At 36.8% G+C, this 20,106-nt stretch overlaps 1 protein-coding gene across 9 annotated transcripts in view; it reads left to right on the top strand.

The window, feature by feature from the left end:
* NEDD4L (NEDD4 like E3 ubiquitin protein ligase) overlaps positions 1-20,106 on the top strand; it is a 461,142-nt gene that overhangs the window by 256,636 nt on the left and 184,400 nt on the right. For 5 of the 9 annotated variants that reach the window (XM_072605955.1, XM_072605952.1, XM_072605954.1 and 2 more), the window contains 2 exons: positions 1,637-1,675; positions 4,960-5,013. In XM_072605955.1, the coding sequence (XP_072462056.1) occupies positions 1,637-1,675; positions 4,960-5,013 (93 nt within the window). Of the gene's footprint in view, positions 1-60; positions 85-1,636; positions 1,676-4,959; positions 5,014-9,494; positions 10,780-20,106 lie in introns of those variants that run through there. The other 4 variants (XM_072605957.1, XM_072605949.1, XM_072605950.1 and 1 more) reach the window with 4 other exon arrangements.

The following is a 20,106-nucleotide window of genomic DNA, read 5'->3' as shown; positions in this document are numbered from 1 at the left end:
CTCCCTGCCCCTGCACCCCTGCGTCTGCAGTGGTGGCTGCTTCCCTTTCTTTGCCTCCTGGGCTAGTCGACTGCCAACATCCTGGTTAGTATTTCTGTCCTGTTCTCACTGTTGAGGAATCACTCTCATCTTCATTCTCTTCGTCTGTTTTTCCTCCATGCTGTGTATTTTACTATACATTTTTATTGTTCTGTAATATTCCATTTACCTTTGTGACTCGGGAACTGATAGAATGCATGTCTCAAAGGTTGCACCGTGATGCAGGAAATGGGAGTGCTGGGCCTAGGTGACTGACATCACATCAGATCTTTTTTTCCTTCTCTCTCCCCCCCCCTTCCTTTCCTTTTGTCCCTCTTCCTCCCTCCCTTTCTCCCTATTTTTCTTCCCTCTCCCTCCCTGTCTCTCTTTTCCCTTCCATTCTCTTTCAGTCTCTCCTTTATGTCTCTTGCTTTCTTTCTGTCTGTCTTTTTCCTTCTTATCCCCTTTGCACACTTTTCAATAAAAAATAATGGAACTTCATCGGGGTTTTTTAAATTTTAGTTGTAGAGTTTGTGGAGAAAAGACAATCTTGACATTTTAGTGCCAGCACAGTGTGCCATTTGTACAACAGTCTTTTGTTTCTATATGTTACAATACAGAATGAGGACTTTTTTTTTTTCCATGAAATCTTCCCTTAAAGAAACAGGTTGATAAAGGTAGGGATTATCCTGCATGAGACTAGCTAGCATACATCAGAAACTGAATGAGGAGTTGTAAAAATATTTTATATGTATTATGTTTTCAAATGCATATGTTTATGCATGTATATGTATATATGTGTAAAGTCTTATTCCTATATGAGACTAAAAGTCATATTGGCAAACTTCTTCACTAGAAATATGATCTTGGTACATTTTGGGAAATGCTACACATCTGGGCATGTACATTGTGCTGAGTAAGCAAATAATTTTTGTTTGTTTTCTGTTTCACAATTAATCATGTGTATTCTATTATATGTATATATAATTTGTGAAAAAAAATTAGTCCTATAATTTAATTTTTTTCCTTTGGTTTGTACCTTATGTGGTTTTTTTTCCTGAATTCATTAATCCAAATTATCTCCTTTGTGAAAGATTCCCTCCAAGTTTAGCTGTTTTTAATTTTTAATTAGCAAATGCTAAATTTAAAAGAACCCCTGTCTTTTTATCCTTTCCCCCAAGCATTGTATTGCTTCATAGAGGATAGACAGTTAAATCCATCCTCATCTTTGTGTCATGTTATTATTACTGTTTTAATAAATGACGTGGTTTTATTCTCTTCACCACAACGTCTCCATATAGATCCCTGATGATCTCTGTTCTAGTGATAGATTCCTATTAATAGTCTAGAATCTATTTTTAGATCCTCTGCCTCATAAATACACTCCCACACACGGTTTTCTCTGTGGAAGAATTCCAATCAATTGGCTACATGGTTGGGTTTTTTGTGTTGGGTTTTTGTGTTTTATTTGGGTCTTTCTGGTTATTTTCTGGATTTCTTAAGCAGCGTATTTTCTTTATAAGCACCAAGATGTACATGTAAATCTTATTACTTCAGTTGTATTAGAAACTTCTGAAGATTATAAAACATGTTTAAAAATAAATAATTTCTCTTACAGACACTGAATCCAAAATGGAATGAAGAATTTTATTTTAGAGTAAGTTTTTTTAACTTATTTACATCAATTTGTTCCTAATAATAACTAGTTAAACACATTTTTTAAAATTTATTTTGGAGAGAGAAGGCATACTACTGCTTATTTTCAATTTTGCTGGATGGTGAATATTTTGGCTGTTAAGCTTTTTCTCTTTTGTAAGGCTGTATAGTATCCCAGTTTCTCTAAACCAGGGGCTGATAAGGAAAATTCAAGAGGCCAGGAGTGCCAAAAGCAAAATATGGCACTTCTTCATTCTGCTAATAAAGATTATGTGAATGGAAGAAAATATCACTCAAAATTTAAAAACTATAAAGAAATGGAATTTCTTATTCAGTCTTAATTTGTTAATGCAGTGGTCACAGCAGTAGTACACTTTCCTCAGAGGATTTCGTGAATAGGGCTGTCTTTGTGCATGGCTGTATGTTTACGTATATCATCTATCATAATTATGACTGCCAAGTGGCAATTAATGCCTAACATTTACTTTCTGACATTTTGGTTTCCTTTGAACAACATATTTAAAAGATTAAAAACAACAGCGACGACCACAAAGTAGGAGAAGATCTCTCATATTATTCACTTCTTTGACTCATTTAAATGTTAGTTAATGTATATAGAGAAAAACCACACATTTTTAAAAAGCACTTGGATTTTTTAAAATTCATTTTTAGTAGGGATATAATAAAGATGCTTAGAGACCAGCAAAAAATATTCTTAAGTTCAGAATTATAATTTTCACCTAGGAAAAGCTTTGAAATTCAATTTGGAATTTCTTTTTAGAAGAAACTTATTTTTGGTTTACTAGCATCACCAAATTAGATAAAATATCAGTAGTTCTTAATCTTTTATAGCAGCCCTCTGGGGAGAAACCGGAGCTGTGAATTAACTTACAAAATCCTCCAATGTAATTACCCAGTTTTTCATCGTTAGTTATTGCCTTAATTTTTTTTTGGAAATATTAATTGATTCAACTACTGGAATAATTGAATGGCATTACAATTCTCTGAGTAGCACACAAAATCTCTAAAAATTATTTTGTAACAGATTGGCTCATCGTTATCATTCCCATCTGATCTTAACAGTTTGTTATATGTTGCACTCGCAAAACTTTTTGACTGCTTCTCTAATACATTCAGATCTGAAGCCTGGCACTGGGAACTAAATGTCACTTAGCTTTCCTCTATGCCTTCTAATAGAGTAAGTTTTTAATTGCTAAAAGGTGAAAATCAGTGGACAAAAACAAAACCATGTGCTTGTGTTATGAAACTCTCTGGTGCAATATTGAATTCTTTTAAATTCCAAATATTTTAAGGCTCTTTTCAGTTTAATGCATTGGTCACATTTAGTAAAAATTTGGACACACGCTCTTTTATTCAACAAACATTGACCAACCCACATTTAATTCTATATTTTTTTCTTAAACGTTTATGAATCCTTTCTCTTGACACCAAGCTAGGCTAAAGAACAAAACCAGAGGTCATCTACACTTAATGCCTTTCCAAGATTTTTAGTGTCCTCTCCATTACTATTATCTTGAATGTCATAGATTTCCAGCTATCAAAATTTTATCCAACTCTTGACTGCTTTCTGACTCCATCCTGATAAAATTGTCTTCTAACTTTTGTTCAGTCTACACTTAACCTCAGCCTTGTTAATTTAATCTGCAAACAGAAATGATGTGTCTGGGGTTTTTTTTTAATTGCTACACAAGGGCTTGTATTTGTTTATTCCATTAAAATATGGCAATAGCAATCTGAGACATTCATTCAGATCTCGTTAGAAGACTTACTATAGTCTTGAAATTATGGTTTTAAAAGAAATCAAAATTTTCCTCTCCAGGGATGGAAGAGAAAAAAGGCAATTTCTGTCCTACTCTCTATGGTATCATAGAATTTTAGAGCCAGATAAGAACTTTGAGATGTCTATGTTTAACAATCTCTTTATTTTACAGTGTAGGAAAACAAGATCTTGGATGGTCAAATGACTTACCCACATGCACTCAGCAAGTTTGTGTCAGAGTCAGGGCTAGAAATGTGCCCTTATAATGTGTAACACACTAGTTGCTCCTGGAACATTTGAGAAATAGATAAAGGCCATAAGGAAATATATAGAATTCCATAATGTTATTATGTATCAGTAATTCGGGATGCCTTTGTGTGTCTAACATTTTAGGAGTTTATAAAACATAAACTGAATCTTTGAGAACTTCTAATCCAAGCTCCTCATTTTCCAAAATAAACAAGTATAAAAACAAATCAACAAAACCAACCCAAGAAGACTAAGTGATTTGTCCAGTAAATATTAGAGCTGATATTTGCCCCTGTGTCCCCTGACTCTGTACCACTTTTAATCTTTTGGTCCAAAGTGCTGTGTCTTGTGTTCTTTTTTTTTTAAAAAATCTGGATTACTTCAAACGTTTAAGAAAATGTTCCATGCTAATGTGCCATTTAAAGTATTAAGGACATAGTAGGTATTTAATAAATGCTTGCTGTTTGAAGGAGAGAATGATGAAGAACATGAAGAAAAATGAATGATGCAACTTGAGGTCAGAGGCAAAAAAAGTCCATTAAACAATTTAGATGGCACAATGCATTGAGCGCTATGCCTGGACTTAGAAAGACTTGAGTTCCAATCCAGCTTCAGACATTCACTAGCTTTGTGACCCTGGGCAAGTCACTTAAACTTTATCTGCTTCAGTTTCCCCAACTGTAAAGTAAGATAACAAAAGCACTCACCTCACAGTTTTCACAAGGATCAAATGAGTAATCTGTAAAATGCTGAACACAGTGCCTGGCATATTATACATGGTTAATAAATGCTTTTTTCCTTTCCTTTCCCTATTGGCTCTAGCTCTGGTCCTGGCCTTTAGCTGTGGGAACTTCCCTCATGTCTTTGTAGGGCACTTATTTCTGACCTGCCTGAGAGACAAAACTCCTTAGGCTTCAAGTTTCTGTGGAAAAATGGGACTGCAGATAGTCTCAGAAAATTCCTTTTATAATAGATAACAATTAAATTTCGAAGCACTTTAAAATTATTTCTCAAAAAAAGATGCATATTAATTTTTTTCTTCTCATTTGTTTCAGTGTTGTAGCTAAAAGTCCATAACAGGCAGAAAATTAAAAATTTGTTTTAGATGCTTGCCGCAGTAGACACGTGTGGTTAGATGCATCTCCAGTTTATCATTGTTTTTGCCAGATTTTGTTTTATCTTTTGGCTATTTTTTGGTTGTTGTTTTGAACTCTTTACTTTTGAGTCACTGAAGGTGACATTTGTGTTTCTTGTAGGTAAATCCGTCCAATCATAGACTTCTGTTTGAAGTATTTGATGAAAACAGATTGGTAAGTTTCGACCGTCAACTCTCCACCATCCCTCTCCTCAAACGATGATCTTAATGTGAAAATTGCATCTTTTTTTTTTGGTGGTATACAAAAGTAAATTTGAATAATGTGTATATATGTATTTAGAATTTTTTTTTAATTGTTGGTTCTGGATCTCTGATTTTATCAGTGCAGAAAGTTGCCTGACATAGAAACTTCATCCACCAAAGCCAACGGTCAATTCATCTGTAATTTATAATCTTAAATAATTGTTTGGCTCACCGAAAGATTAAGTGACTTGTCTGCATCGTACAGATAGTATGTGCAGAGAAAAGACTTGGACCTAGATCACTCTGAATCTCAATGCATGCAACTTTCAATGACACTTTGTCTAGCCATCTACATTCATGTTAACATGTATGGTATGGGTCAGAGTAGTTTATGTAATAATATCCAGATATTTAAAAAATTTTAAATATTCCTCATCTATATTTGTGCTAATTATGTGGTAATGGCGCAGGAGAAGATTAAGGATATTTGTGTATGTGTGTGTTTTTTTCTCCCAGTAAGTAAAAATAAAACCCATTAATGCTCACATAAACTCTTTACGTGCTGAGATTTGGTACACAGAATGGTGATATAATTGTGTAAGGATTATTCATTATACGTAAACTAACTTTGTGGAATCCCAAAGTATACTTGTCCACATGGCTTTTCTTTGGGTAGTGTAGTTCAAGATATATCTAACAACTTGAAAAGAGGGATGGATTGTCCTAGGAGAGAAAAAAAAATTCATGACAGTTTTTAAAAAGTGTTTTTTTGTTGTTCAGTGGTTTTTTAGTCATGTCCAACTCTTTGTGACCCCATTTGGCATTACCTTGGCAGAGATACTGGAGTGCTTCGCCATTTCCTTCTCCAGCTCATTTTACAAACTAAAATAAACAGGGTTAAGTGACTTGCCCACAGTTGCACAGCTAATAAGCATCTGAGGCCAGGTTTGAACTCAGGAAGGTGAGTCTTTCCGGACTCCATCGCACCGCCTACCTGCCCCCAAAAGATGGTTAGTTGTCTTCAAAGTATAGAAGGAAAATTTCTATCTGGAATGCTTAATTAAAATAGTCTACAGATAAACATTAGGAAAAAAATGCAAAAAGAGGATCAGCTTTTCAATTTGAGATTTTGTTTCTTCATTTTGCTTAAATGAGGAAAATATATTATACAGCTAAGCAGACCCTTTATTAAAAGGGGAAAAAAAGATCATTATTACGTCTGTATCATCTATAGCAATCTCCACAATCATATAGCAGAAAAATCAGTTTACCAGGATTCAAATCTAACCACAGCAACTAACCAACTGTATGACCTTGGGCAAACTACTCAACCCAGGGTGGGGAGCCTGTGGCCTTAAGGCCACATGTGACCGTCTAAGTACTTGGGTGTGGCTTTTTGACCGAGTCCAAGTTTTACAGAACAAATCCTTTTATTAAGGAAATTTCTTCTGTGAAGTTTGGATTCAGTCAGAGGGCTGCACTTGAGGACCTAGAGGGCCACATGCGACCTTGAGGCCCCACGTTCTCCACCTCCAATGTCCTAACCTCTCTCTGCTTCAACTTCCTTATCTGGAAACTGGGGATAATAACAGCACCCACTTCCCAGGGATGTTATAAGGACAGAATGAGATAGTATTTGTTAAACATTTGGTAAACCTCAAAGAAGGCACTATAAAATGCTGCTGCTACCATTGGAACTGCTACTACTGCTGCTGCTACTACTACTACTCTTACCTACCACTACTACTACCACTACAACTGCTGCTAATTACTCCTCCTCCTCATCTTATTACTACTATTCTATCTTCCCCTCTTTCTCTACTCACTGTCCCCAAAATGTAGGTTCTTATTGTTTAGTACTTTCTTATGATTTTCAAACCAGAATAAAGTTTTACAGATTGATCCAGACAGAAGCAACTTTCTGTCCACCCATTCCCCTCCCCTGTTTGACAGATGAAGAAATAGAGTTGGTGACCACCAAGTTGGCAAAGGGTTTTGTCTCAGGTCACGCTGCTTTTTAGTCAAAGACAGAGGCAGTATTTAAGCCTAAGTCTTCTAGTTCTTGGGGGCAGTATTTCTTGACCATGCTGTTTTCTTGTATTTAAATTGATATGCACCTGCCCTGTCATTTTGACAATCAAATAATGTTCATTTTGTCTTCTTCAGTGATTAACGTTATTCCAGAAATCATCTCAGACAAGTTAGACTTTCTCATGTCTCTCAGGAGCTTTTAAAATATATATGGGTCCAGCGTTAGTGAATGTACCGTTTTACCTCCAAAACATTAGGAACTAGGAAATCTATAAAAACATTATATATAGTCATATAGCATATAAATAATGCTAATATTTTTATTGTCAGTGATCTAAATTCTGTTATTTATATACGCTTATTCTTAGAAATGGATGGGGGTTTATTTTGGAATGGGGGGTTGCTGTTTTCTGTGCTTTATTTGCACATAGGGAGGAAAAGTTAGATGGAAGAGACTGTATTAAATAGTGCCTTAAGAGAAGACAGAACCAACTTTAGTATACTAGATCTTGATAATTAAATGAGACGTAATACCTAGAAAGGAAATAAAGGATTTTTTTTTGGTTGAAATTAATTTTGCATTTAACATACAGTTTCTAGTCCAGAAGATTTCACTATGAAAATAAAAGAATTTCCCTTATTTCTTTATTTAACTATGCTACCTTTAAGATATTTTTTGTGTTCTGTCTCTTGCCCCTCAGGCATTCCTTGTTAGAAGGGTCTAAAATGCATAAGACGTGCTTGCCAAAGCACTGCTGCAGAAAGAATGCTTTTTCTGAAAATTATGTTTAATAATACTAACACCTGGGTTTGCACCAAGCTGTCTGCAGCACTGTTACTGTGTGACGAATAGCTGTGTTCTTTCTTGTTGGCGCGGAGGCCTGTTAAAGACAATATGGGATTGTGCTGGTGCTTGGCAGTTTTAGTGTTGAACAAGCCAGATTCCATTTTTTTCATAATTGGTCATCTTGGCATTTGGAAACATGCTGCTAGAAAACAGATTTGGATGTCTAAACATGGTGTTGGACTCCCCCCCAGCCCAAACCCACCCCCCTACACTATACCCATGATTCCAGATCTGTCGTCAAAACTATACTTTGGGATTTTAATAGAACCTTGTCTAGACCTTTTATTTGGGTTATATTCCTTTCCTACTCCAGGTCAACCTATACAATTGCTATTTCTGGTCTGTGAGAAAGAATTAACATGAAAGACAATCATAAATAATTCTTTTTAGAAGTGTTGTTTGGAGTGAATGAAATTGATGACTTTCTATGAATTTTAAAACCTTTCTATTTTGTGAAGCATTTTGGCTCTTAACAAGCATAAGAATATCCCATATGGGCATCCAAATTGCATTAATTTGGGGCAACATTGCCTCTGCATGGTATCTGTATGAAATTAATACAAATCTGTATATATATACCAACCTTTTTGGATTTTCTTCAGTCATTCCTACCTGGCATGTATGAGGGACGATATTTTCTCAAGCTGCGTTTTTATTGCTCTTTTACTTTCCTCTGGTGAGAATTCTCTTTGTAACCTTTTTTTTCCTATTGGTAGCTGTTAAAGAAAATGTTTCAGGGTAGTGGCAAGATTCATAGTATTAACTCCAGCAGTGTTTTAAATTGTCTCCCATCCCCCACATAGATATTTTCTTCCTTGTAGATCATAGTCTAATTATTTAGCGTTAAAGGGAGCTACTTCTGGGCAGTGTGTAATTATATTTATAGTATGTTTTTACTAGTTTGCATTCCACCATAGTAGTCTGTTGATGTCATACATAGCCCGGCAAAACAAACAAACAAACAAAAGGTGCTGCTTGTGAAAATCTGAGACCTATTTCTACTTTCTAAGTTGGTCTTTCTGAGGAGGTGGTGGGGATGTGGGAAGATGTGGGGTTGTTTTTTAATGGAAGGCACTTTGTGTTTTGGGAGAGTGTGCTGTGTGTGTGCGCGTGTGTGTGTGCGTGCGTGTGCGTGTGCGTGTGTATGTGTGGAAGCGTGCGCGCGCGTGTTGCTTAGTTCAGAAGTGCCCTGTGAATATGATGTGATTTAGATTAATAGTAGCCCTGAGAGTGTTTGCTGCTGTAGTCAGCTGTGAGAGCTCGCCCGCTGGGGCAATGCCTTTCTGATGGAAAAAGAGCAGCTGGGAAGGTGCTGTTTCAGGCTCTTACTGTTTAAAAGAGAGGGAGAGGGAGAGGGAGAGGGAGAAAAAAAAAAAAAAAAACCAGCCCAAGTCCAGAAGCTGGCATTGGAGAGGGAGAACAAGGTCATGTGGCTCTAACCATCCTACCCTCTGTCCCAGTGTGCAGAAGCTCCGATTCCTCTTATCCAATCATGCCTGGAATGCAGCTTGCCACTTGGGTTATTTCTGCTATCTGTCGCTATCGTTGGTGCAGTGCTAACAGTTTGGCAGATGGGACAATTTTTCTTGGAGTTTATGTCTTTGATTTTTAACTTCTGGCAGTGCTTGAATTGTTGTCTCCCTTCCTTTCCTGCCCTCCTGTTAAACCATGGCCCATCGGCTGCGGTTTCATTTTGGCTCTGGTCGAAGCAACACAGCCCCTGAATCAGAGATCCTAGATCGAGAGAGAGAAGACGACTTTTTTATGGCATTCCACACTTTGCCAAGGAGAAACAGTCCTCACCCATTCTCTCAAAATGGAGCAGAGTATGGTGGCGGTAGCCTACAAGAAGTTGGATCTCTCAAACGAAGCACATCCATGTTTATCCCTCAGCTGCTGAATAACATTGATGCCCGTCCAACAAGGAGCTCATCTGTGCAAATCTCCCTGCAGCGCAAAGCTGTGAACGGACATACTGATGAGTGCGGGGCACCAGATTCTCTTGATGAGGACCTTCCCTATAAATTTTCAGACCTTAGGGAGAATTTTACTGCACCAGTAAGTAGACCTTCTTCATCCCAAAGCAGCTCCCAAGAAACTTCAGAAAGAGAATCCCCCAGTAATTCTCCACCAAGGTTGGTCAATGATTTAGGACAACAGGTCAATGGATCTAATAATACTTGCAGTCACAGAGTGTTTTGTACTGTTCCTTCAGATAACCAAGGTGATGCTGTCCCCTCAGTTGCCCAGGGTGTAGAAGGCAATGAAAATGCTTCAGGTTCCAACATAACTGGAGTGAGAATTCAGCATCGTGCTTCGAGCGCAGATATGCGTCAGGTTAGACTCTTGCCCTTTGGATCAGAGGTTCAGAACAACCCTTCTGCTCCTGAGCCCAGGCGTTGGTCTTTGCAACATGTGCCAGATGTATCTGCTAGTTCTGGGAAAAGGTGTTTTGTTTTCCAGTTGCAACAACCCCAAGCAAGCACTCCAAGCCTTGGTGGTGATTTCAATTTTGGATTTACTGGAACAAAGGGGGACAGGTTGGTCAGGTATCCAAGAATAAGGCTAGAGAGGAGTACCTCCTATCCAGTCCAACCTCGACCTGAACGAGTCAGCCCAATGGAAGACAGGGTGAATTCAGAACCTCCTAACAATGGGAGGAATTGTCCTGAAATACAAAGGAGTAACTCCATAGAAAGGATTCCACAGAATAAGGGCTGCACTTTTAAGATCAGGCAAGATCAGAATTCCCGACAACAACACTTTAGAATTCTTGTTACTCGTGGTCATGAAGAACCTCACCAGACTCTTGAAGAGAATAGTTCAGACACACCTGCTTCTACTGCAGCAAACACTCTGGTAAGTTGGCCATCGAATGTGCCATGTTCCTATTTGAACATTAGACAAAAATAATGGGTTCAAATTGGGAATTTTTTTTTTTTTGTATTACAGCTAAAAGAAACTTTCTTCTATAACATTTGAAATTTTCCTATTCAAAGAACCTGGTTACCTATAATTTCTAACCTCAAGTCATGTTGCTCTTATGTTCTTGATATGTATCTGTGGGTCCAGTACTTGGTTGGAATCATAACGTTATAATAAGACTGACTGATGTTTTGCAAGAAAATACTTACCAGTTAAAAAGTTTTGTTCCTTATAAATCTTCAAAGGCCCTTAGCTGACTTTATGTTTGAAGCAAATATAGCCATGTTCTCAATTTGGTGAAATATAATGATTTCCCTTTGTCAGTGCTCAAAAAGCAAGTCCATTCTCACTTCATCCCTCCCACCCCAAAATAAACTTAAGCCAAAAATCAAACCTAGCCAAAGAACACGTGCTAATGTTGGAAAATCCATAAGGAACCTATTTGCAGGTTCATCCTGTGCTGGGCCTTTTTATCAAAAGTAATCTGTGCTTGAAAGTGTTAGGAAATAGGGAAATAATGACGTAGTTTGTCTTAACTAATTAAAATGTTTACATTAATACATGTCCCAAAGTTCTTTTCTGCTGTGTTAGGAGTCAGTCTAGTTCAGATACTTTTGTCTGCTTTGATTAATTAAGAAGTGTACTCCACATGAATAGTGATGCAGTACATGTGATATGTTACTTATTTTTGAAGCGAAATAACTTTTTGGACCAAGCATGGGTAAAACTTTTATGGGGAATCATTAATTCTCAGGTTGCATTACAGTGCAATTTAACACTGCCCACTTGAGACTCCAGGCTCAGTGATGCTGTATATAGCATAGTAAGTGCCCTATCTCCAGCTGTGAAAACAGACTCACTCTCACAGACTCTGGTCTTTGCTGCTTGTGTGTGTTCCTCTTCTCCTAGGCTCTCCCTTTCAGTGAAATGTAGCACAGAAAGACAGCTGCTTACTTCACCCAGCCATATGATGACTCTGCAGCTCTCATACTTTCTATCTGGCTGAGCAAGTGATATGGAAACTTGAATCAGATTGATTTCTTTTGTTTATAACCACTAGATTTAAGTGCTTTCTAAAAGAATTCATTCCCTGTGTTTTCCATTATTGTTAGTATTATTTTGTCTTGGAGCATCATGTAGCATCCTTACTTTACTAAAAAGCTTATGTTTCTGATGGTATGTATGTGTGTATATATGTATGTACGCACATAACACTGTATATATATACATGTATGTATACCCATGTACACACATATGTGTATACATATGCATGCAGATATATATATATGTTTTGCACTGTTTTGCTCTATAGGTGATGCTTACTTTCTATTTTATGTGGGAGTTGTGATGATCTGTAACATTAGCTTCATAAATAATTATTAGACTGGTTGATATCCCAGCTCTACTACTAAGTTCACTATGCCACTTTTTCAAGGGTGCAGTAAATGCTTTCTCCTGGATGACTTTATTCAACTCCCCATCTTTGCTCTTTTCTCTCTCAGTCCACCCCACTCCCTTCCTTTTTTACATATCTTTAACCCCTTTCCAGTAAACAGCTGTGGGTTTCATCATTGCTTTAGCCTAAGGCTATCCCTCATAAAGTAGTAGAATAATCCCACAGAAAGGGTTAGGAGGCTGCTGACATTTTAGAAGTATTATCCCCAGATATGAATGTGTCAGTGTGAGTTCAAATCCTTCATTGTTTACAATCACTGTCTGCAGTGCACTGCTTCACTTGGGTCACTCCCATCATAAATATTTTTTTTTAAATCCGTAACCTTATTTTGACAACTTGTTTCCTAAAAGGACGGTTTTGATCATTGCTATATTTCTGGTATCCAGTTTGTACCACCAAAATATTGGCTAATTTTATAGTTTGACTGTTGGGTACGAAGACATTTAAGTATTTTTTAAAATTATAAATAGATTTCTAATTTAAGTGTTTCTGGCTAAATTTATTTTAGCATATAATTATCTCTGAAAATTTTTAATCAGAAACTTGCAGGAGAATGGAGAGCCAAAAAAAAAAAAAGCATTCTCTGGATATCTTGGGCGATTCATTCAGCAAGTTGCTATTGAGTTTCATTGCCATTTTCTTTGACAGAAAGGTAGGTTATCAAATGCTTAAGAATTGGTTTTTGGAATGAATAACCCAAAGAATTCTAACCTTTTTATTTTTAAATTTCTCTTTACTTTAGAAGCAGGTTCTCTTCTCTCCTTTCTGCTGCCTTGCATGTGTTTGATGTGAGCCCAGCCTTAGAGTGCAGGCAGCAGCTGCCACAGCCTTATTTATCTTGAGGGGAAGCATGCATATGGGCGTCTACAGACCTGCTGCTATCAAGCGTTTGTGATCTTTCAAATATCTTCTGTTTTACTGAGAAGTTTTTTCAATCCAAGAATGGATTTCATTATGAGGTTTCATGAAATATTAACGAAAAATGAGACTAGTGCAGGGCCAAATTTATTCCATGAAGAATGTCTGGAAACTTTTTTCTTAATTTGGGAATGATACTCAGAATTCCATACATACATATACACATATCTATGTATGTGTGCATGTGTATATGCATATCTGTGTTAATACATGTATGTAGAGATGGGCTCTAGACTTATACACATACATATATATCTACATATAGACACATATGAAGATATGTATGTACTTATCGCTGCTCCATGAATCTGGAAGCAAATAAAGTACAGCCTTCTCATAATGCTAATTTTAGTCAAGAATTGACATTTGCTTAATAAGATAACCTGCATAAGTGAAATTTTGACTAATTGTTTGTAGTTATATTTCTGGGGACCCAAAGGTGACATATGTATTTGTGTAAGGAGTTATGACATAATCAACTTATACTAAACTTGTTTTTTCAACAGTTACTCTCCACTCAGTTGTTTCTAATGATTGAACTGTCTCATTAGCCCTTTAATCTGAGAGGAGATGAAGGTTCTATCAATAGCTATTGGCTTCTTTCACTTAACTCTTATTAAGAATGTCTTTGGGGATCTACATGTTTAGTTTGGTTTATCTAAGGGGAAAGGAAAGTTCTTTTACATTTCACACAATTGAGTTTAGTGTTTTCAAAATTTATTATAGTTTACACTGGTAGTACTTTTTCAGGGATACGTAATTTCATATATGTATGACCACTCCTTATTTCTGTCCTTTAAATAATCCTGTATGTACCAATATTTACATATCGGGAGCCGCAGCAAATGCTTAAGGGCCTAGCGTGTATATTGCAGAATACCAAGCAGTTGCAGAGTTGGATGGAAGGGTATCGGATATGATGCTAGTTCTTACCCTCAAAGAGCTCAGTATGTAAGATTTGAAAGGACCATGAAAATCAGCTATTGAATCAAGTCCAGACCAAGGAGAGGAGCCTTTCCAGCCTTATCTAATGTTTCTTGCCTAATCTGTAAGAGTCAGACTGAGCTACTTACTTTTCCTTGGTTTTTATTACCTTTCTCAATTTCTGATCACATGTTTTTTGCTAATACTGTGCACCCAGTTCTCAGATTCAGTGCCATTATACAACAGCATTATCTGTTGGAATTATTTCTGTCTTTCAACTTCCAACATCTATAGCACTTCCTATGAATTCTTTCCTAAATCTTCCCCACTTTTCCCCAGCTAGAAATAAATTTCCCTTTAGTGTCTCAAGTAATATTTTGTACTTCTCTTGTGTATTTGTATTCTAATTTTTATTGTAAATCAAATAGCATAGTTCTATTGACTGCTTTCATACAGTATGCAAACATGGTCTCTTCTTTCAACTTTTATCTCTCTTTCTCTTTCTTTCCATTGCCCAGCTTCTAGATGGAACAGCTCTCTCATGTCACAGCAATCCAATTCTACTTTAACAGTATATAAGTCACAAGTGCAATACATCCAAAGCTGCCACACTCATTATTTCCCCCCACAACCCTCCTCTCATCTTTACACTTATTTCTGTCCATGACACTCAGATTCATAGTCTCAGTCATTCTCTCTGCCACTAGCTCTACATGTCCAATCAGTAAATTTCTTGTCAATTCTTCCTCCCCCAAATCTCTTTTAAGTTCATCTTCCTTTTTCCTGAACCCAGTGACCACCTTAGTTTAAGCCTTCAGCATGTCTTGCCTTAACTGTTGCTCTAAGTAAATTTTGATGAATGTCTTCTGTTATTTTTTTTTACATCTTCATCATTATCCCCACTATCCCTTTTCTCCCCCTTCCAGATGGTCCCCCTTTATGACAGAAAAGTACTTTTTGTTTTTGAGGTAATCAGGGTTAAGAGACTTGCCCAGGATCACACAGTTAAGTGTCTGAGGCTGGATTGGCATTCAAGTCTTCCTGATTCAAGGGTCAATATTCTATCCCCTGAGACACCTAGCTACCCCTACAAGTTCTTTGTAAAGACAAAAAGAAAGAAATATAAAAGGAAACAATAAGCATAACTGATCTTTGTATTACAAAATTCAGAAAACTTGTTCAATGTGCAACACCTGTGGATCTCCCACCTCCCCAGAGGGGTGGGTAGGGATATCCTCTCATTTCTTTTCATTCAAGTCATGCTCGATCTTTATAGTTCTATCCAGTTTTGATCTTTTGGTGTGTACTTCTTTCCATCTGCATTGTTGTGGTTACCGTGTACATTGTTTTCTTGTCTCTGCTTACTTCACTCTGTATTTATCACATATCATTTCCTACAGCATTCCTGCTTAACTCTTAACAGTAGTCTCCTAATTATTTTATCTGCTTTAAGTTTCTCCCCTCTCTAATGTATCTTCCACACCACTTTCAAAGATACATTTGTAATACTCAGTCTCTTCCCTGACTAGAAAGCGTTCTTTGCTGCCCACTGACTCTAAAACAAGGCAAGGTGTCAAGTATTCATTAAGTAAGTGCTTATTCTGTGTCAGGCGCTGTTCTATGTTCTGAGCATTCAAATATAGATGAAAATAAAGTTCCTTTTTTTCTTTTAAAAAAAATTAATTTGTTTTTAGTTTTCAGCATTCATTTCCATAAGATTTTGAGTTGTAAATTTTCTCCCCTTTCTTCCCCTCTCCCTCCCCAAGATGGCATGCAAATCTGATATAGGTATTCATATTAAACATATTTTTACATTAGTCATTTTATAAAGAAGAATTAGAACCAATGGGAGGAACCATGAGAAAGAAGAAACAAATAAACAAAAAAAGAGAGCAAATAGTGTGCTTCTATCTGGATTCAGACTCCATGGTTCTCTCTCTGGATATGGATAGCCTTTTCCATCATGAGTCTTTTGGAGTTGTCTTGGATCTTTTCAATGCTGAAAAGAGCTAAGTCTACCAAAGTTAATCATCATACAGTGTTGCTGTTAGTGTGTAATGTGTCCTCCTAACTTTGCTCACCTCATTCAGTGTCAGTTCTTGTAAGTCGAAATACCCTTTTTTTTCAAGGAACTTATAAAGAAGGGTGATGTCCAAAAGGGAGCTTCAAAGGAGAGTGGGGAAGGAGAAGGTACCTCACACTTCAGAAGTTCAGAAAGATAGTCAAGAGGAGAATGAAGGTTGGTTAGCCTAGGTGCCTCTCCAAAGTGGGGGTCCCAGGAGAGAAAAGGGGTCCAGAATAATGTAATATTTATTCTAAAGTGAGAAGGATGCAGGGGTGGGTGGCTGTTCCATCAGGAGGTGTCTAGCACAAAAGAAACGTGAGATGTGCAAATTTAGAGACATCTCGACTCCAAATGGTCATATGGACCATTTGTGCCTAAAATGTGGTAGAGCTTTCTGAGTTTGTATTTGTCTGATCAACCACAGTCAGACACACTATACCTTGACCCCATCATAGTGATGTCATTTTGCTCCTCTTTGAGCACAAAACAAAGCAGTCAGCCAAAGAGGAGGCCCAAGCTATTTCTGGGAATTCCAGAGTAAAATGACAGTTCAGGAATGGTGGCAAAGTTCAGAAGGTCAGTCAGGTGAGCAAAGTCAGGTGAGGAATGAAGGTGGGAAATACTTGCTGCCATTAGGAAAAATACCTGTTTTGCCACTTCACATCTTCTGCCAAATACAGCCCCTCCACTAAATGTTCTGCTTCTCTTGATGGCGCTAACATTTTCCCAGTCTCTGAGCTTCTGTTCCATCTTCTATAAAACAGAAAAAACTATGCCTTGTACTAAGGATCAAATGAGATATTTTATGTAAAATACTTTGTGAACCATAAAGCTGCTACATTATCATCACTTCTAGTAGTATTATCATAATTGTTAATAATAAAAATAATAATGATTGCTTTCTAATTTTTGGTCTCTAATCCAATCAAAATTTATTAAAGTCCAGTGATGTTCCAGACCATTTGCTAAATGCTGGGGATAGAGTTAATAAAAAGACAATCCCTACCCTCAAAGGACTTATAATCTAACAAGGGGAGATAACACATAAGGAGGCAGAAAAATGGATGGATGTGGCAGGGGACACTAGGGAATTCCCCACATGGGGACATCCTGTTCTGTGAAGTTGAAACCAGGTAGAGTATCGGATGCAGAGTAGAGTGAAAGGAGTTTGGTACTCCACTCTCCAGCTCTCCAATTTGAAGGGAGAGGAGGCTGAAGAGAGAGAGTGTCAGTCAAGGCTTCAGTTAGTAGCATAGTGAAGAGATTAAGGTCATGAGCTTAACCTGGGAGGAATATCTAGAGCAGCAGATTTCATCCATGTAGGGTACTCATGGTATAGATACTTCTTCTACTGGTGAAGATGAATTGCCTATCTGCAATTTATAGTCTCGGTTTCTTGGTACATTCGGACTTGCTTACATATAGATATTATGTGCCAGAAATAGAACATGAATCCTGGTCTTCCCAACTCCAAGGCTAACCCACTATCCATTACATCATATTATCCCTTACCATTATTTTTTCTTTCATCTGTTATTAATGATATTTTATCAGTAGTAATATTACTAAATGAAATCAAATACTTCTTGCGAAGAATTACTAGCATGTGAGTTTCTTGATCTATAATGAATTGACAGCAATTCGGGATCTTTGTTTTTTCTTGGCTTCAGTTTTGAAGTAAAACAGTTCTCTTTGCTTTAGTAGCTCTTGTCTTGGCCTTTGAAGATAAGAAAAATTTGATTGCTGTAACTTAGTGGGTGAAACTCTTTCAGTGGAAATTTTCTTGTATTTTCTTCTTCTAAGATAAGTGAGGATTCATCATTTTTTGATAAGTGCACTGCATCTCTGCAAACAGTTTGTTAGGTAGGAAGAAATGGTGTTATGAATACTATCTTGCATATGTGAGAGTTTTTGTGTAAATAATATCCATAGAGTTTAGATACACTACTGTAATTGTTTATTAATAATTGCTTTTTTGGATATACAATTGAAAACATTTTGATAGAACTCAAGGAGGCATTAGAGGCTTTGTCCAAATACTGTAGCAGTTGAACTGGTAGAAATATGGATATTGATCTATTTTTTAAAAAGAGGTTTTTTTTTTTGTTAGAGTAGATTTGTCATTCTGATAGTATTCCATTTCTTTATTTTAATATTCTCCAATCTTCCAACTGCCTGGATATTTTTTTAAGCTTATTGAATCTTTAAAAAAAGTTGTGCCATCATCAAAGTGACTTCTACAAGAGAGAATTACAGGAAGATAATTTTATATTTAAAACAGGAGATTTCACGCAGGTCATTGAGTTGTGAATATTGCTATTGTCAGGTAAATGCTGATGGCTGTTTTGAGAAACACTTTCCATTATGGAACTTGGAAGCAACTGCTTAAATCTAAACCCTAGGGTAAATGCTTTGGACCATTTTTGATGAGGTACGCTTGCTGATAGCATTTGTCATTTTTACTATGGCGGAAGGTATTCCCTTGGTACCCAAAGTGAAGTGTATGAGTATATTGCATATTTAAATGCAAATGTATTTTCTGCCATGTAATTCTATACAGTTAAGTACAGTATGGTTGCATATTGAGTTTTGGCATAAGATGAGTTTTTATATATTTTTACTAAAAATCTTGACAGAAATAAGTTTCCAGTTAGTACTGAACAGCTCATTTCAATTTTGAAATAGAGATGCTTAGTACCTCTTCCAAAAAAAGAGGAACAATCTACTGTGGCTATAGGGGTGGGATAGGTTATGGTGTCTTCTGTAAATCTTCATTTTTGTAGTGCTTATAAAGAAGAGCTGGGGTAGCGAGGTGGTGCAATGGATAGAGGACACAACCTGGATCCAGGAAGATTCTTCTTCCAGATACTTAATAGCTGAGCAACCCAGGGCAAATCACTTAACTCTGTTTGCCTCATCTGTAAAATGAGGTGGAGAAGGAAATGGCAGGTGATCTGGGGTGGAAGTAATAGAAATAAATAACAAACAGAGAGATGCTCTGGGAAATGAATCAGGAGATGAAGAGATGTCAGGTATCTTTGCCAGTCCCTTCCTCTATTCATGATTGTGCAGTGGTCTTGATCTCCATGCAGATGTTAAAAACAGAAAGTATAGAGTATTCAGATTTACAAATCTATCAGATGATAATCAGCTGTGTGCTGAATTTCTCAGGTGTTTCTGATGTCATGGTCCTTCATGTAATGTATTTTGCATTCTCATCCTCGAAGTTTAAATGTAAAACATCTCTCTGTCATTTTCCTTTATTGGAAATTTGTGATAAACAGTGCTGTATCTGTTCCTCTCCTCAAATTAACAATCTATCTTTTCCCTCTAGTTGCACTTAGTATTACTTAAAATTATTGCCTCTTATTGGGAGAAGTCCTAAATTCAGAAAGTCTTAGAAGCAGACCCAGAGGGGACTTACCTGGCTCAGCTCTTTGACTCCAAGATCTGAACTAACATGACAGTCACTCCTTTAAATGATTGAGAATGCTACTCTTTCATTTCAATTAAAGCAATGCAAAAGTACCCAATGTGTACTAGATACTGGCAACAAAAGGCAAAAATGGACAAAAAATAAGTCACTGTCCTCAAGGTATTTCCATTACATTTAAGACTCCTCCCTATTTATTTTAGCATTCAATACAGTCACAGTGACAATATTTTCTGAACCAAAATTGGGACAGATGGTTTCTGGAAGAATAACTCTGTTCGCCAAACTTCATTGGAAGTGTACCTTCTTTACTCAAAATTACCCTTTTCTATGAAATCTAGGATCTTTAGTCGAAAGTATGTTGCTAATTTTTTTCTGTAAATATTTACTGAACAATTTTATAAAAAAAAAAAACACACCTGTAATGACAAGACCCTAGAATTTCACAACTAAATTTCACTTTCA

This window comes from Notamacropus eugenii, chromosome 4, assembly GCF_028372415.1.
Source record: "Notamacropus eugenii isolate mMacEug1 chromosome 4, mMacEug1.pri_v2, whole genome shotgun sequence".
In the NCBI taxonomy this organism is placed as follows: Eukaryota; Metazoa; Chordata; class Mammalia; order Diprotodontia; family Macropodidae; genus Notamacropus; species Notamacropus eugenii.
Note: the sequence above shows the minus strand (reverse complement) of the source record. Positions and strands in the feature narration are given on the sequence as shown.